The sequence below is a fragment of the Rhinatrema bivittatum genome, chromosome 9, assembly GCF_901001135.1.
Source record: "Rhinatrema bivittatum chromosome 9, aRhiBiv1.1, whole genome shotgun sequence".
Taxonomy (NCBI): Eukaryota; Metazoa; Chordata; class Amphibia; order Gymnophiona; family Rhinatrematidae; genus Rhinatrema; species Rhinatrema bivittatum.
The window spans coordinates 46184776-46202783 of NC_042623.1; the positions used below are offsets into that span (position 1 = coordinate 46184776).

At 42.2% G+C, this 18008-nt stretch overlaps 1 protein-coding gene across 1 annotated transcript in view; it reads left to right on the top strand.

Moving 5' to 3' along the window:
• Positions 1-17414, top strand: part of NDUFA5 (NADH:ubiquinone oxidoreductase subunit A5) — a 35760-nt gene extending 18346 nt beyond the window's left edge. The window contains exons 4-5 of the mRNA XM_029615530.1: positions 16201-16266; positions 17175-17414. Of these exons, the coding sequence (XP_029471390.1) occupies positions 16201-16266; positions 17175-17276 (168 nt within the window). The 3' untranslated portion in view covers positions 17277-17414. The remainder of the gene's footprint in view (positions 1-16200; positions 16267-17174) is intronic.
• Positions 17415-18008: the final 594 nt, after the last annotated feature.

Genomic DNA, 18008 nt, shown 5'->3' on the forward strand with positions numbered 1-18008 from the left:
AAGTAGAACAAAGGGGAAAGCCGACAGTCGCTCAGCAGTGCATGGTTCGGAGAGAGGTATCTTCAAAGGATACTAATGAATCATTAGAATTAGGGCATCCTGACAGTGAGGTTCCAATTATAAGAAAAGTAGTCCAAGTGCCTGTAACTAAAAACTTACCTGACCAAAAAATTCTAACTTATCCCTATCAATTAAAAAGCAGAATGAAAATACAAACAAAAAACAAACTTTGAAATGTTTGTATGCTAATGCCAGAAGTCTAAGAAGTAAGATGGGAGAATTAGAATGTATAGCAGTGAATGGTGACATAGACTTAATTGGCATCTCAGAGACATGGTGGAAGGAGGACAACCAATGGGACAGTGCTATACCGGGGTACAAATTATATTGCAATGACAGAGAGGAGCACCCGGGAGGCGGTGTGGCGCTTTATGTCCGGGAAGGCATAGAGTCCAACAGGATAAACATCCTGCATGAGACTAAATGCACCTTTGAATCTTTATGGGTAGAAATCCCTTGTGGGTCAGGGAAGACTATAGTGATAGGAGTATACTACCGTCCACCTGGTCAAGATGGTGAGACTGATAATGAAATGCTAAGAGAAATTAGGGAAGCTAACCAAATTGGTAGTGCGGTAATAATGGGAGACTTCAATTACCCAAAAACACCACAAAGCAGGAGAACTGCACTTCAATAATATCCAAAGACGAGAGTGCAGAATAAAGTAAGTCCAAACCACAAGGTAAATCAAAACAGCTCTAGGGAGCCTGAAATTTTTTAATTCTTTTTTAAATGGCAACTCCACTGACTTGCAATCACACCACAGTATAGACCGCGTCCCCCGACACGGTCCCATGTTTCGCCAAGGGCTGCATCGGGGGGGAGCAACAAGGTTATCAAGGCACTGTAAATAAACATACAAGGGTTAGGACATAAACTGGACAAAGCCGACATGTTAATACTATTTCAGATTCAAATAAATCGCATACCTGAATGCAGAGCAGTTTCAAAAATGGCAGGGAGCGCGTCCATCTTAACTGCAGACAGGTATTTAAACCTACCGGAGTGAGCGCGAAACTCAGGTTGACAGGTCACATGGTCATTAGGGGCCAATCAGCGTGGCCCCCGTTCCTGAGGCGCAACTAGCAGTGCATACAGCACTTACCAAAAATTATTTTCGGTTCAAGGATTCTTTTTTCCAACAGATAAAAGGCACTGCAATGGGGGCTACAATGGCTCCGAGTCTGGCATGCCTTTTTGTGGCTCGTTTTGAGGAAACTTTTGTATATCCATCAGATGGCTTCCAGCATATATCCCTATGGCGTCGCTTTATTGACGATATTTTTTTAATATGGCGGGGTACCGATATACAGTTTTTTCTTTTCTTTGACTGGCTTAACTCCTGTGATCCGAATATACAGTTCAATTTTGTAATACATCCATGCCAAATTCCTTTTCTAGATATAGTGATATCTGTCCATGAAAACCAGTTTACCACAACGATTTACCGGAAAGACACGGATCGCAATACTTTGCTTTCATTTCAAAGCTGTCATCCGCGTAATTTACGTCATAACATCCCCACTGGGCAATTTTTGCGCCTACGCAGATTGTGTACAACCCGGGTGGAATTCTTGTCCCAGGCTAAGTTAATGACAGGGCGGTTTTTGTCCAGGGGTTACCCCATGTCAGTAGTAAAGAAGGCCTTTAAACGGGCTCTCTTTGCAAATCGGGATCTTCTTTTTCTCCCACGCTCTGAATCATCTGAGAGTATTATCAACTGTATTTTACCTTTTTCCATCTTAAGCCGGCAGGTTACGAATATTATTCGTAGACATTGGCAGTCACTCTCTCTGCATCGACTTTTTCAAGGTCCTTTAAGGTTCACCTATCGGAGGGGTCGTAACCTCCGTGATAGACTGATTCATGCGGACCTACAGCCAGAATCAAGGGTCCTCTCACCCTCAATTGGACATCAGCCCTGTGGGCGTTGTATGATGTGCAAACACACTGTAACCTGTACGTCTTTCCTAAATCCACTCACTCAAGAGATTTTTCCTCTCCGGTCTTTTTCGGACTGCACTACAAAAGGGGTGATTTATACCATTACTTGCCCCTGTCCCTTAATTTATGTAGGAAAGACTACTAGAATGATAAAAACACGCATTATTGAGCACTGCTCAAATATACGTAACTCTCGGGAGAATGAACCCCTAGTAACACACTGGGCTCAACATTCACACTCTCTTTCCGACTTAGTCTTTTCCATCATTGAGGTTGTTCCTCGGTCCCCGCGCGGTGGGAATTATAATGAACAGTTGGGAAGAATTGAGCAGAGGTGGATTTTCCGCCACGATACAGTAGCCCCGAAAGGGCTCAATCGTGAATTGGAATGGCATCTGTTCACATAGAGAGTGTGAGGTCACCAGAGATTGCTTGCTGTATGCACTGCTAGTTGCGCCTCAGGAACGGGGGCCACGCTGATTGGCCCCTAATGACCATGTGACCTGTCAACCTGAGTTTCGCACTCACTCCGGTAGGTTTAAATACCTGTCTGCAGTTAAGATGGACGCGCTCCCTGCCATTTTTGAAACTGCTCTGCATTCAGGTATGCGATTTATTTGAATCTGAAATAGTATTAACATGTCGGCTTTGTCCAGTTTATGTCCTAACCCTTGTATGTTTATTTACAGTGCCTTGATAACCTTGTTGCTCCCCCCCGATGCAGCCCTTGGCGAAACACGGGACCGTGTCGGGGGACGCGGTCTATACTGTGGTGTGATTGCAAGTCAGTGGAGTTGCCATTTAAAAAAGAATTAAAAAATTTCAGGCTCCCTAGAGCTGTTTTGATTTACCTTGTGGTTTGGACTTACTTTATTCTGCACTCTCGTCTTTAGACTTCAATTACCCCAATATTGACTGGGTAAATGTATCATCGGGTCACGCTAGAGAGATAAAGTTCCTGGATGGACTTAAATAACAATAAAAAGAAATCAAATGCCCCCTGGTATACTAAATCCTTACATTCTTTTCCTCAGAAAACTAGAACGATGATGGCGACGCAATAGAACCACCGAATCAAAAAATGCATATTGCTGTACCCTACGTCGTTATAATAAGGAAATAAATCAAGCCAAAAAACTCTTACGCGAATATAATTTCCAAAGCCAATGGAAATCCTAACACTCTGTTTAATATAGTAAAAACATTAATTACTCCTCACAATGAAAATTTCACAGATTATGATGCTAGCTTCTGTAATAAAATTGCCAATCACTTCAAAACAAAAGTAACCAATATCTCTACAGAATTTTCACAACTACCTTACCCTACATGCGTCAATAAGGAACCTAGTTATCAATGGTCTGAATTTACCCCTGTACCTGAAAGCACCATCCTAACGATAATTAACAGGCAGAAACCCTCAAATTCATCCAACAATCCTTGCCCTGGAGCCTTTTTTAAAGCCATTAGCCAACTCACTTGTACCTTTCTCTCTCTGTTAATCAATCCTTAGAAACAGGACAAATCCCATACAGTTTGAAAAAAAACTTCAATTTTACCAATCATGAAAACAAAAGACACAGCCGATCTCAACAACTATAGACCTATTGCCACGCTTACTTCTCTAGCCAAACTAATTGAGTCTGCAGTATTACGTCAACTTTCCGACTTTCTATCTGAAAACAATATCCTTCACATCAGTCAACATGGATTCAGAAAGGGACATTCTACTGAAACACTTCTTCTAGCTTTATTTCATACATTATTCCGCGCCTTTGACTCATATACAGATTACATTATAGTCTTTCTAGATATTTCAGCAGCATTTGACACAGTTGACCATCAAAAACTCATTTCAGGTCTTAAAGCTATAGGTATCATAGGAACAGTCTTAAATTGGTTTTCATCTTTTCTCACTGATCGCCCTCAAGTTAATATCGACCATCAGTCCTCCGTTCCATATACAATTCCGTCTGGCGTCCCTCAAGGTTCATCAGTATCCCCCATATTATTCAATATATATCTTCTCCCTCTGTCACATTCTATCTTCTCTTAATCTACAATTCAAAATTTATGCAGATGACATACAATTCCTTGTTCCTTATAAAACATCCTGGTCCGCTACCTTATCCATGGTCTCACTTTTATCTATCTACTATCAATTCCTGGCTCTCTCACAATCGGTTAAAATTGAACCCATCAAAAACTGAAATCGTTCATTTAACATCCATCTCAGACACTTCAATTGGTCCACCTTCACATCTGACAACTAACGGTATATCGATACCAATAACACATTATGCCACAAATCTTGGAGTAATCATAAATACAGATTTATCAATGAAACAGCATATTTCTTCCCTAACAAAAAAATCATTCCACAAATTACAAATCTTAAAACACCTCTGCCCTCTTCTTTCACCATGATTTCAGAACTATTCTTCAGTCTTTAATTTTTTCTGGCTTAGACTACTGTAATGTTCTTTACTTACGATTACCTGACTCTTCAATCTATCCTTTACAATTAGTTCAAAATAGTGCAGCTCGTATCTTATCTGGTATTTCTCTTTATAATCACATCACCCCCACTTTACAATCTCTTCATTGGCTACCCATAAAATTCAGGATAAAATATAAAGTACTCTCTATCATTCATAGTCTAATACACAACTCCTCTTCTTTTTTTTTTTTTATTTAAAGTTTATTGTACTCAATATGCATGACAAGACATAACATATAACCAAATAAGAATACAGAAAATTTGTCTATAAACAACAAATCCGAATATTTATAATTATATGTGCCAACTTTTATCAATCAATAAAGTCTTGCAACATCCCCTGTACGTCTCTTAATTATTGCTAATTCTAGCGCTCTTGAACCAGCAGATGTGACTAACAATTTACCATCAACATTTTGCATGTCCCCCCCTAACTTTCCCACAAGTACTCCTTTGCCATGTGCTTTGATATCTGTTCACTAAGCAGATTCATGATTATCTACATTTCCTATCTTACTCGAAGAGGACTTTTGCCACTGTCTATAGTTGCGCCATATTTGCAGGAACTTCCCATATGACTTATGTAAATGGGCTGTAATTTCGCACAATTCCTCTTCTACCTGGCTCTGCTCCCTACTCCGCATCTACAAACCCACTCGACATTTAAGATCACTTACACAAAACCTACTAGACGTTCCATCACATCGACAGGCTAGATTAGATATCACCAGAAAGAGAGCGTTCTTCGTAGCAGGACCATCTCTCTGGAACTCCTTACCAAATCCTCTTTGCTTAATATCAAATCCTCTTCACTTCAAAAAAATCCCTGAAAACATAGCTTTTTCAACTTGCATTTAATATTTCATCAAATCATTCTACCTCTACCACTCAATTCTCTTCCACTTCTTCCCTACCTTTATGATACATTTTTATATAATCCATTTCCACTTAACAGATTCATCCCTCCTCCTTCCATCCCCTTCCCCCTTTTCATTTGAGAACCATTCCTATACTTCTTCTAGCCTTTCCCTCCTCTCTTTTTTTCCCTCCCTCCTCCCCCTGCTTATTCTCTTAAATAGATCTATGGCATAATCTTTTATTCTTTTAATAAGATTTTTTTGTTTAATGCTAGCATTTATCTAGCTATATGCCCAATTTATGTATATTTTTAAACTTAATTTTTAATTTGTTTTTATTTTTATACCTCTGTAAACCGTTTTGACAAATTAATTTTTTTAAAAACGGTATATAAATACTTTTAAAAAAATAAAATAAATGACATTTTTATGGAGCATTTGGTTCAGGAACCAACAAGAGAGGGAGTAATTTTAGATCTAATTCGCAGTGGAGCACAGGATTTGATGAGAGAGGTAACGGTGGTGGGGCCGCTTGGCAATAGTGATCATAATATGATCAAATTTGAATTGACTACCATCCACATCTACAACTCTACCCCCCTACCTGATCCAAACTTACTAATACACTTCCCGCATCTACCCACCTTCTCTTCTCCCTCCTCCTCCCACTTCCATATTCCCTTCTGCTCACACTACCTCTCCGCCACCCCCTCCTCCCCTAACCTCTACTGTTTCCCATGTTAACATTCCATATTCCCTTCAGCTCACCCTACCTCTCCGCCACCCCCCCTCCTCCCCAAACCTTCACTGTTGCCCATGTTATCAGTCAACGTTGACTGCCTCCTCCCTTGTATATAGTTAATTTTCAGTCTCTTGTATATAGTTTACAAGCAGATAATAATCTATGGTAAAGCCTGTTACTATATCATTTTATATTGTGAACCGTTATTTATATTCATTGTAAAGCTATTTGCTATGTTATGTTACACTGTGAACCGAGGTGATGTTTTGCTACGTGCCCCGGTATATAAAAATTCTTTAAATAAATAAAATAAATTAATTAATTAATGACTGGAAGAGGGAACAATATGCAAATCCACGGCTCTCATGCTAAACTTTCAAAAGGGAAACTTTGATAAAATGAGAAAAATTGTTAGAAAAAAACTGAAAGGAGCAGCTACAAAGGTAAAAAGTGTGCAAGAGGTGTGGTCATTGTTAAAAAAAAAAAATACCATCCAGATGTATTCCACACATTAAAAAAGGTGGAAAGAAGGCAAAACGATTACCAGCATGGTTAAAAGGAGAGGTGAAAGAAGCTATTTTAGCCAAAAGATCTTCATTCAAAAATTGGAAGAAGGATCCAACAGAAGAAAATAGGATAATGCATAAGCGTTGGCAAGTTAAATGTAAAACATTGATAAGACAGGCTAAGAGAGAATTTGAAAAGAAGTTGGCTGTAGAGGCAAAAACTCTCAGTAAAAACTTTTAAAAATATATCCGAAGCAGAAAGCCTGTGAGGGAGTCAGTTGGATCGTTAGATGATCGAGGGGTTAAAGGGGCACTTAGAGAAGATAAGGCCATCGTGGAAAGATTAAATGATTTCTTTGCTTTGATGTTTACTAAAGAGTATGTTGGGGAGATACCTGTTCCGGAGAAGGTTTTCATGGGTAATGATTCAGATGGACTGAACCATATCACGGAGAACCTAGAAGATGTGGTAGGCCTGATTGATAAACTGAAGAGTAGTAAATCACCTGGACCGGATGGTACACACCCCAGGGTTCTGAAGGAACTAAAAAATGAAATTTCAGACCTATTAGTAAATATTTGTAACCTATCATTAAAATCATCCATTGTACCTGAAGACTGGAGGATAGCTAATGTAACCCCAATATTTAAAAAGGGCTCCAGGGGCGATTCAGGAAACTACAGACCGGTTAGCCTGACTTCAGTGCCAGGAAAAATAGTGGAAAGTGTTCTAAGCATCAAAATCACAGAACGTATAGAAAGACATGGTTTAATGGAACAAAGTCAGCATAGCTTTACCCAAGGCAAGTCTTGCCTCACAAATCTTCACTTTTTTTGAAGGAGTTAATAAACATGTGGATAAAGGTGAACTGTTAGATGTAGTGTACTTGGATTTTCAGAAGGCGTTTGATAAAGTTCCTCATGAGAGGCTTCTAGGAAAAGTAAAAATTAATGGTATAGGTGGCGATGTCCTTTCGTGGATTACAAACTGGCTAAAAGACAGGAAACAGAGAGTAGGACTAAATGGACAATTTTCTCAGTGGAAGGGAGTTAGAATTTTTTAGCTCAGGTGAGTTTTTAGTTACAGTGACTTGGACTACTTTTCTAATTATTGGAACCTCACTGTCGGGATGCCCTAATTCTAATGCATCATTAGTATCCTTTAAAGATACCTCTCTCCGAACCATGCGCTGCTGAGCGACTGTCGGCTTTCCCCTTTGTTCTAGTTTAAAAGCTGATCTATCTCCTTTTTAAAGGTTAGCGCCAGCAGTCTGGTTCCACCCTGGTTAAGGTGGAGCCCATCCCTTCGGAAGAGACTCCCCTTTCCCCAAAAGGTTCCCCAGTTCCTAACAAAACTGAATCCCTCTTCCTTGCACCATCGTCTCATCCACGCATTGAGACTCCGGAGCTCTGCCTACCTCTGGTGACCTGCGCGTGGAACAGGGAGCATTTCAGAGAATGCTACCCTGGAGGTTCTGGATTTAAGCTTTCTACCTAAGAGCCTAAATTTGGCTTCCAGAACCTCCCTCCCACATTTTCCTGTCATTGGTGCCCACATGTACCATGACAGCTGGCTCCTCCCCAGCACTGTCTAAAATCCTATCTAGGTGACGTGTGAGGTCCGCCACCTTCGCACCAGGTAGGCATGTTACCAGGCAATCCTCACGCCCACCAGCCACTCATTCATGTAATAATTCCTCTGTATCGCTCCATGGTGAGACCACACCTTGAATACTGTGTACAATTCTGGTCGCCGCATCTCAAAAATAGATATAATTGCGATGGAGAAGGTACAGAGAAGGGCGACCAAAATGATAAGGGGAATGGAACAGCTCCCCCTATGAGGGAAGACTAAAGAGGTTAGGACTTTTCAGCTTGGAGAAGAGATGGCTAAGGGGGGGATATGATAGAGGTGTTTAAAATCTTGAGAGGTCTAGAACGGGTAGATGTGAATTGGTTATTTAGTCTTTCAGCTAATAGAAAGACTAGGGGGCACTCCATGAAGTTAGCATGGGGCACATTTAAAACTAATCGGAGAAAGTTCTTTTTCACTCAACGCACAATTAAACTCTGGAATTTGTTGCCAAAAGATGTTGTTAGTGCAGTTAGTATAGCTGTGTTTAAAAAAGGATTGGATTAAGTTCTTGGAGGAGAAGTCCATTACCTGCTATTTATTAAGTTGACTTAGAAAATATCCTCTGCTATTACTAGCAACGGTAACATGGAATAGACTTAGTGTTTGGGTACTTGCCAGGTTCTTATGGCCTGGATTGGCCACTGTTGGAAACAGGATGCTGGGCTTGATGGACCCTTGGTCTTATGTTCTTATGTCTAAATGGCATTAGAGGAGGATATTTCCCCCATGAAGAGATCTTATTCTTCATTGATTCCCATATGAAGAGTGTATGTCTAGTAAAAGGGTTTTTCACCATTCTAGGGATTCGCATCTGCCATTGGATCCAAGGATAAAATTAATAGGAGTATTGCCTTAATGTTGTTCCATTTGGATCCATTGTTTCACCTCAAGCCTCTATGCCATTCCAGTACAGCCCTGACCTGTGCTATTTTATAGTAGCTATCAATCTTTGGTACCCCCCAACCCTCCTTTTCGCATAGGTAAGTATAATATATGCCTGGCTGCTCTTGGGGGTGCAGGGATCTGTCTGCTACAAGACACTACCTGCTGCCCTCCCACCTTACTTGCAATCCTAAGTCAGGAAAAGACAATGTGTATTCTAATGTGTATTCTCCTCAGAAATAGACTTTTATTTATCAGATTTGGCAGGATTTAGCATTTAGAAAATAACAATTCCTGTTTCTAACATCCTGGCCACTAAGCACCAGTTTTCCCTAAAGAAAGTTATATCTCATGGGTGATTTCACACGTCATAAACCTTAGCCTGCTTAAGATATTAATACTTATGGCTAACTTACTTACCCCTGGTCAGACTTCAGGCCTTACCTTTGTTCACTTCTGAAGCAGGCTCCGGCTGGAGAGTTGGAGAATGTGGACAAGGGAGAGGCTTGCTTCCTGGACCTGGCGCTGGCAGAGCGGGCAGGCGATCCCGGAAGGAGGCTTGCTTCTGGCTCTGGCACTGGTCGGCTGCAGGGCTTGCGTTTGCCCCTCACCGTCTTAGACTCCGTCCTATTCTCCGCACCGGAGCAGGCACCTTGTCTCTCCGATCCCTGGGCCACACCTAGTCTTCTCCCTTCTCTATACCAGGGAATGCTGGTCTGCTTCTGACCACCCCCCGTGCTTTCTCAGGATTCGCTCTCCGGGTTTTCTGAAAGGTCGCTCCTCTATAGGGTCAAAAATGCTTGGATCCCCTAGCACGACCTCTCATAGTAAAGGAGTGTGGCGTCTGCTTCTTATCCTCCGGTAATTGAGGAACCAGTTATTCACCCCACCTACTGGCTAGTTTCTCCAACTTGCTCCCAAACAAGAGTGAGCCTTTAAAGAGCAATTTAGTGAGGTTAGCTTTGGAGGTCGCATTGGCCGACCAATTTCTCAGCCATAACTGATGCTTGGCCGCTATTGCCGAAGCCACCCCTCTGACTGAGTTGTGGACCAAATTGCAGCCTGCATCTGCCAAGAAGGTGGCTGCAGGCTCCATAACTGCCCTGGAATTCACCCCCGAGTCATCAGCCTCTTGAGAGAGAAGTAAACAAGAGTGAGCCACTAGGGAACAGCAAGAAGCTGTTTGCAAAGTCATTGCCACTGCTTCAAATGCTTGCTTAAGGATAGTTTCAGTCCTCCTATTGTGTACATCCTTCAAGGCCACTCCTCCCCCCACGGGGATAGTCATCCACTTGGAGACTGCACATACAAGTGCTTCCACCTTCAGAAAATGTAAATGCTCTCTCACCACCGGATCCAGAGGCTACAGGCCTTCCAAAACCCGAACTCCTTTGGAGCGCCCCACTCAAGATCAATCGATTCTTGAATAGTCTCCATCAGAAAAAAACAAGAGGCTTTATGCAAGGAAATCAAAATGGGATTTTTCTTTGGCTCGGACATGGAATCTGCCCCAGGTACTCCAGCATTCTCAAGGTCTGAGAAATCAGGGCCAGCAGTTCATCTCTCTGGAAGAACCATAGCATCATTTTATATGGTTCTAATCCTGGAGGAATTTCACTATCCTCGAGAGTCAGGATTGGCGTTTTCATCTGGATCTCTATCAGGTAGTTCTGTTGCCGCTCCAGGAGTACTCCGGCACTTACTAGTAGGACCGGGCAAGGTTTGCACCTGCAACTCTGCCCTGGGAGCATTGGACGGATCTGAGGACTGCACTTGAAGAAAGGATTGCAATCCCTGGAAAAATTCTACCCATGAAAATGTAGACTTATCCAGACCAGGAGATACCTGAGGCATACTCGCTGAGCTGCCTCCCACTGCTGAAGAACCAGTTAGGGGAACTTCAAAATCAAGTGCCCCACCTGAAAAGTCTTTACCCAGACCTACATCCAGCTGGGAAGATCCAGGCTTAATGAAATCAGAGGAAGATAATTCTCCCTGAGCCTCCAATCAGTGCTGGCACAAGTCAGCGGGTGTTCCTGGTTGAGATGCCCGATTATGACAGGCAGTGCAAAGAGAAAGGCACTTAGGATTCTTAGATATAGGCACCATTAGACTGGCAGTGTACTGATTGGCTGTTGGAAGCGTGTGTCTAGCTTTTTATTTATTTATTTTTTTTTAGGTGTCCAAAAATTCTAGGCTGTAAAAAATTAAGTGCACAGGTAAGCGGATGGCCACATAAGACTAGCCTGGTGGGGAAGAAATCCATATTGCTGGTTTGGCGATCCCCGGATGCCCCGTCTTTCTGGGTTTGGAGGAACCAATTGCACTCCTTGATGACGATGGAAAGCATGGCGGCGCGAGGCTCTCCACAGCGACGACATCTCTTCTTAAGTATCTGGAACCCATATCTTCAACAACTATCCCACCGGGCGCGGAGTCTTGTGCTGAACGATTAATAGGTCGCATACACTAACGGACCGGGCTACCCTTGGTGTCCAGCCGGACTGGCCTTTCTCATCTGTCCACTCATTGTTGTGAGTCATTAAATGTAGGGGGGAGGGGGGATGAATGGGCGGGGGGGGGGGGGGGGGGGGAAAGACTGCGGTACTTGTTCTGGATTGTGGTGGGGGAGGGATCTGAAACCACCCTCCCCTACAATTGTTGTTTGTTTTGGAAAACCCAATAAAATTGTTTAAACATAAACATAACTTGGACGCACAGACTACTAGGCCCACCTAAGTGTTCAAAAACTGGACGCACAATTAGACGCACACACCGAACCAACAGATCCTGTTGAGGGCATCTTAAAGAGAGTACATGAAATGCTGTTGAGGCCCACCATGCGAAAAAGCCTCAGAGTGGGGCTTAGCCTACAGAGGCTGCTCAACCCACCAGGCTGCCCATGTCCCTCAATCTCCCACAGAGTGGGACGAATGTCGGAACGGAGTGCCAAGCATGGAGACTGGGGGAAGAAGGAAGCCCTACAATGAGAAACTTTCCTTCTCTGTATGTCTCTTTTTTTTTTTTTTTTTTTTTATAAACTTACCTGAGCTCAGCCTTACCTGGCTGAGTACAGAGATGGTCTCTGGCTGGGAGGGGAGAGGGCATTTGTTGTCACCGCTGTGCTTGGCTTCCTGCACCCGCTACCTTTCAGCTGCTTAACAGCTAAGTCCACACTAGCTGACAAATCAGCTACCAGACGAAGGCAATTATCTGAAGGGACCATGGAAATCACCTCAGGAATTCTCAACTGGGGGGAGGGACCTTTTGGTATCATCGCAGGAAAACGGGGCAAATTTATTTTCTTTTTTTAAACGAAGCAATCCTGAGTAGGGAGATGCACATCTACTATCTGCTGGAGATGGAGATGGAGAATACTGGCAGGCTGATGTCACCGCAGGGGTTTATATACTGTGACGTCAGTTTGCTCTGTCTCCATCTGCTGGTAGAGGTGCATAACCCACTTGTTCTGGATTTCATCTGACTGGATGCTAAGAAAATCTGCTTTTAGTTTATGCAGTTCTTTAAATAGCAGTCACCGCTTAACAGAATAGTCAACCCTTTGACTTTTATAGAAACTATTCTTTTAGTCAACATTATCAGAATATGATCAAGCTTGTATGAGGCAATCTTCCCTGACTTTACTCCTTTCCCGCCCTCTCTCCCTCCGTTCCCATCCCCACAACCCCCCTCCCTTTAGGTCCCAATTATTCCTTCCTGAACTGCCGATAATGACAGATAATCTAAGGAGGGACAACTCCACACCCCAATGCACCACCACCTATCCTTCCAGTCTCTATAGGTAATATGAACCATACGTATTCAGAACCCAGAAAAACATCATAAGTAAAGATTCCAAATAAGTCTCCATTTCAAATTGTGTTCAAAAACAGTAACATTGTATTAATCTCTGTATCAGCAGAGAGCTGAGCCCCGTTTGTACCCCCTTTTCAGTTTAATACAACAGCCAAGACAGAAAAGAAGAACCTCCAACATTCTGCGAGCTGTGCAGTAAAGGGCCAAATCTTTGCAGCCCAATTTCCGGTTGGCACTCGTTGCCACTTGGAGAATATTTGTTTCACCGATTTTGGAAAGACCTGCTGATTTTTTTTTTTTTTTTTTTTATAGGGCCCTCAGCCTGCAGATCTGCTACTTTCAGTCCCACCTGTTGCATCGCCTTTATACCCTCTTCTCTGCATTTAATTTTATAGCTCGTCCCGCTCGCAGTAAAAGGCTGAAAGGAAATAGCCATCAGTATCACACGTTATTGCTGCATAGCTTTGCTGTGATCTCTCGCATTTCTCCTCAGCACTGCATCATTGTTGGTGCAGGATCGCTGTAGATGTCTAACTTATTGCCCTCCCAGAGAAACCAGTACTTTCTCTTTCACTGAAAAGTCTCTGAAACACGCCACAATATCCCTTGAGAGATTCCCTCACTGAGGATCCAAGGCCCTGTGCGCCCTTTCTGTACTCACAGGCTCCTGTTCTAGGGTCGCTGTGTCCGCCTTATCGGGGCTCGGCTCACTTTTTGCATTACTGGTACTGCATCCTCAAATTTGCTAACTTTGAGGAGGCTTCTAAGTTGTAAGTTACTCTGCTGTGACCTGTGCTTCAGTTCCTCTAGTCTCTTGAGAATTTTGGCTTTTGAACTTTCCAGAGCAGAAGGCCTATGTGCTCAGCTACTTTAACACTGCTCATGTGCTTCTCTCCATTGCTCTTATTCATCCAACCTGCCCCCAATCTTGACAATCTCACCTTTCAAATCTGTTATTTCCAGTAATTCACATTTTATATTCTGGATGTCAATTTTTAGATTGCGAAACCACCTTTTTAACTCTGTCCGGGTGATCGCTTGATTCTTCATGCTGCCTGCACCACCCTCCTCAATCTCTGCCTCAGATTCAGAGCAGGCCTGCTCCCGCATTGCCTGTGGTCTGCTTGCGCACTTTGAGACAGCACTGTTGTTATCAAAAGAGGTCTTGGCCTGTTAGCCATTTCAAGGTAATGTCCACATTCAAGTTTGCACAAAATAGAGACTTGCCATCAGATTGGATTCACTGCAAGGACACCAAGGGCCAGATTTTAGTACCTACGCGTGGGCGTAGATTTGTGCGTGCAACCCAGCGCGCACAAATCTACGCCTGATTTTATAACATGCGCGCGCAGATGTTATAAAATCCGGGGTTGAAGTGCGCAAGGGGGTGCACACTTGTGCACCTTGTGCGCGCCGAGCCCTAGGGGGGAGCCCCGATGGCTTTCCCTGTTCCCTCTGCCCCCCCCTCCCAAGCCCTACCTAACCCCCCCCCCCAACCTAGGTTGTGCGCGCCAGCCAAGTGCCGGCGCGCAATCCCCCGGCACGGCCACTGTACCGGAGGCCTCTGTCCCGCCCCTGCCCCTTTCACAAAGCCCCGGGACATACACGCGTCCTGGGACTTGCGCGCGTCACCGGGCCTATGCAAAATAGGCTCGGCGTGCGTAAGGCTTTTAAAATCTGCCACAATCTGTAATCCATTGAGCTGGAGCTCCCAAGTCAGGCAAGTGATGTCTTCTTGACATCCTTTCCCACCATTGTTCATTTTAATTAGTTTATATGTAGCATTTTTAACTACAATTGAGTTCACTGGGTTGTTTAAAATAATTGGTCACCTATTAAGTAAGCTACGGAGAGACTGGATATTAATTAGATTAATTGAACTCTGTATTGTCCTTATTGCTTATTTCAGGGGTAGGCAATTCTGATCCTCAAATGTTGCAAACATGTCTGTTTTTCAGATATCCATAATAAGTGTCCATAAGATATATTTGCATACAATGGAAATAGAACATGCAGATATGATTATTCATTGTGGATATCTTGAACTCCAAACCTGTTTTGTAGCACTTGAGGACTGGAGTTCCTACCCCTGGCTTATTAGTTTCTTTTCTTCATATACATTTTCAGGCTTTGATTTTTTATTTTAATGTTGATTTATCCACACAGACATAAAATGCTGTACTAGACAAGCATTACCAGAGAACCAGAGATGCTGTACTAGACGAGCATCCCCTTTTAAAGTATTTCTAAAACACACATTGAACTGGTGTTTGTTGCTCTGAGTGCTGCAGGCCACTTTTTAAAGTTTGTAAGAGCTGCATTTTTTTCTCATGTGTGTATGTTTATCTTAGTAGAATCAGCCTTTGTTAAGAGCAGTGTTTCCCATCCCTCTCCTGGAGGCACACCTATCCAGTTGGGTTTTCAGGATTACCACGGTGAATATGCCTGAGATACTTAGATTTGCATAAAATGGAGACCAAGTATCTCATAGTATTCTTTATAGATATCCTGAAAACCGAACTGGGTAGATGTGCCTCTAAGAGATGGAAACCACTATTCTAGAAGGTTGAATATATAGCTGCTGACTTCAACTGCTCAGGATTTGTCTCAACAAACATTTTCCCTAGTCAAATAATACTGTTATTAGTGCACCCCTGTCCACAACATATTTTGCTCAAATTAAATCCATGAATAAGACTCTGCTTTTTTAGTTGGTGAATAAATTTAATAGCAGTTATACAGAATAAGCATTTACAGGTATTGACATTCTTTTCTGAAACCAAATATCTAAGCTATTTGAATTGTATTTCACAAGTGTTTTGTTACTATAAGAAGTGAGACATCAAGACTGGCACAATGATCCTGTGGCAGCCTTGGGCTCTTTTTCAGACCTGGCTACTGATGTGTTGTCCTGGGCTGTGGATGCAATGACCCCCTAGCCTCCAGGGAGAGCATGAGCTGAACGTTTGTGCCACACTGACCTCTATGAAGTGGTTCAGAACATTTTGCACTAAGTTCGAAGGGAGTCGTGACCCATGCCGCTTGGTTGAAGGACTTGCTGACAGGTTGAAGAACAGGGTAGGGACATATCAGGGGTAAAATTCATGGTACTTTTCAAATGAAAGCTCATGGTGTCTTAAGAGGGTTGCTGGAGTCAAACTGGCCAACATTAAGCAACAGGAAGCTGTTGGGGATTAGAGACTGAAAAATCTGATGCTATTTCTACTGCAGTGATGCATGTGTTTCTGAATTCACAGGAAAAAGATGTGCAGAAACTTGAAGAAAAAATTAATTGTGGCCAGGTAGAAGAATTAATTGCACAGGTAAATGTATCTATTTTGAGATGTGAGTCAAATACAGAAATGTTTATAGTTATTCAAAGGAGGTCCCAAGCACAAGTTGCTTGTTTGGGGGGGGGGGGTTGTATAGGTGACAGAGTGACTATAGTTACATAGAAAATAATAGCAGTTATTTGAGACCCATTTTCCAGAGTAACATGCTGTATTCCTAAAACTGCTGTTGGCCAGTATCACTGTCTGATGTAACTTTTGAAGGGAGCAATATTTGATTCATATAGAGGTGCCAAATAGAAAGTAACAAAAATTGAAACCTCTTATATATGGAATTCTGTGATCATTTTTGGTTGTAGAATATTTATTCTAATGGTACAGATGGGTAGATTTTAAATTAACAAGAGGTCAACCTTATAAAATTGCAATTTGTATTTTCTAGTAGCTCCTTGCCCTGTTTGTATTGCTCCCAGTGGATTAATAAGCACTTAAAAAGTGGAAGGTGATGCTTTAGGGAGAAAGAGGGCTGATTGTGATCTTATTTCTGTATACATTGGGTCTGACCTGACTGAGGATTCTCTGTAAGGCTTGCTGCCATGTTATTTTGTAAAGAAAACAAAGAATGTACTCACTCTAAAGCAATGATTTTACTGTAATTTTGGATGATTTAAGGTCAAGGGATTGGTGAAAGCATGATGATGGAATCAACCTTGAAACCTTGGCTTCTTTATTTTATTTATATGAAAACATGACAGTATGCTCTTCGAGGTTTCTCTTTATTTTATAACGTTAAGTACTGCAGTCATTTCAGAACACCCCATGTTCTCTGGATGCTTTTCCCTACTTTAAATGTATTTGATATTAACTAGGAATTAGGTAGAGTTAGATCGGTATTATAAATGTGTAAAGAATCTCATTTCTTTAACTTCTGACTCTAACAGGCTGAAAGCGAGCTGTTTCTGGCAAGGAAGATGGTAGAATGGAAAACATGGGAACCTTTAATTGACGAACCTCCTGCTGACCAATGGAAGTGGCCAATGTAAAGCTAAATAAAGAACATCTCAGTAGGGTTGTAAAATCATGAGGTGACAAGGCCAGGCATGTCCTTATACACTGATAAAATGCTATTGAAACATGTTTTGTGTGTATAAAATTAAAAAGGTTTAACATTTTTTTAGAAATGCTGGCTTTTTGGTTTTCTTGTGGGTCAGTTAACTGCAGGCCTTTTTCCAAAACATTTTATTGAAACAACAAACTAAAATGGTTTTGAATCTTGGCAGGTACACATTTATGTGTAAATAGTTTAACTACACAATGATATGTATACAGGACAGGAAAAATATGTAATGCCTCTATGCTCACTTATCTTGTAAGGATGTTCCTGGGTCTGGGACTGACATGGTGGGAGCTGGTCTTTGGTTCTTGGAGCCTGATGCTTCCACCTGGGGAAGATGATGCTAGTGGGTGAGATTTCCTTCTCTTCATACCAAGAAAACCCAGAGCTGGTAATATTTACTAGTATATACAAGTTTTATTAGGCTACACAATTGTATACGTTCTACAAGATGTCAAACACGTTTAGATGCTTGGGGATATTAGTCCTGACAAAGTATTGCCATATGAAGAAATTTCACCTATGTGAAAAAGGATCTGTTGGCCTCCAGACAGCTGCTGTTTCCTCTGCTTCACTTTCACTGTTACGTCCATGCCCTTCGGGGGGGGCTGTACCTCCTCTTGGCTGTACTGCTGGGTCCACCCTCCTGAGAGATCAAATT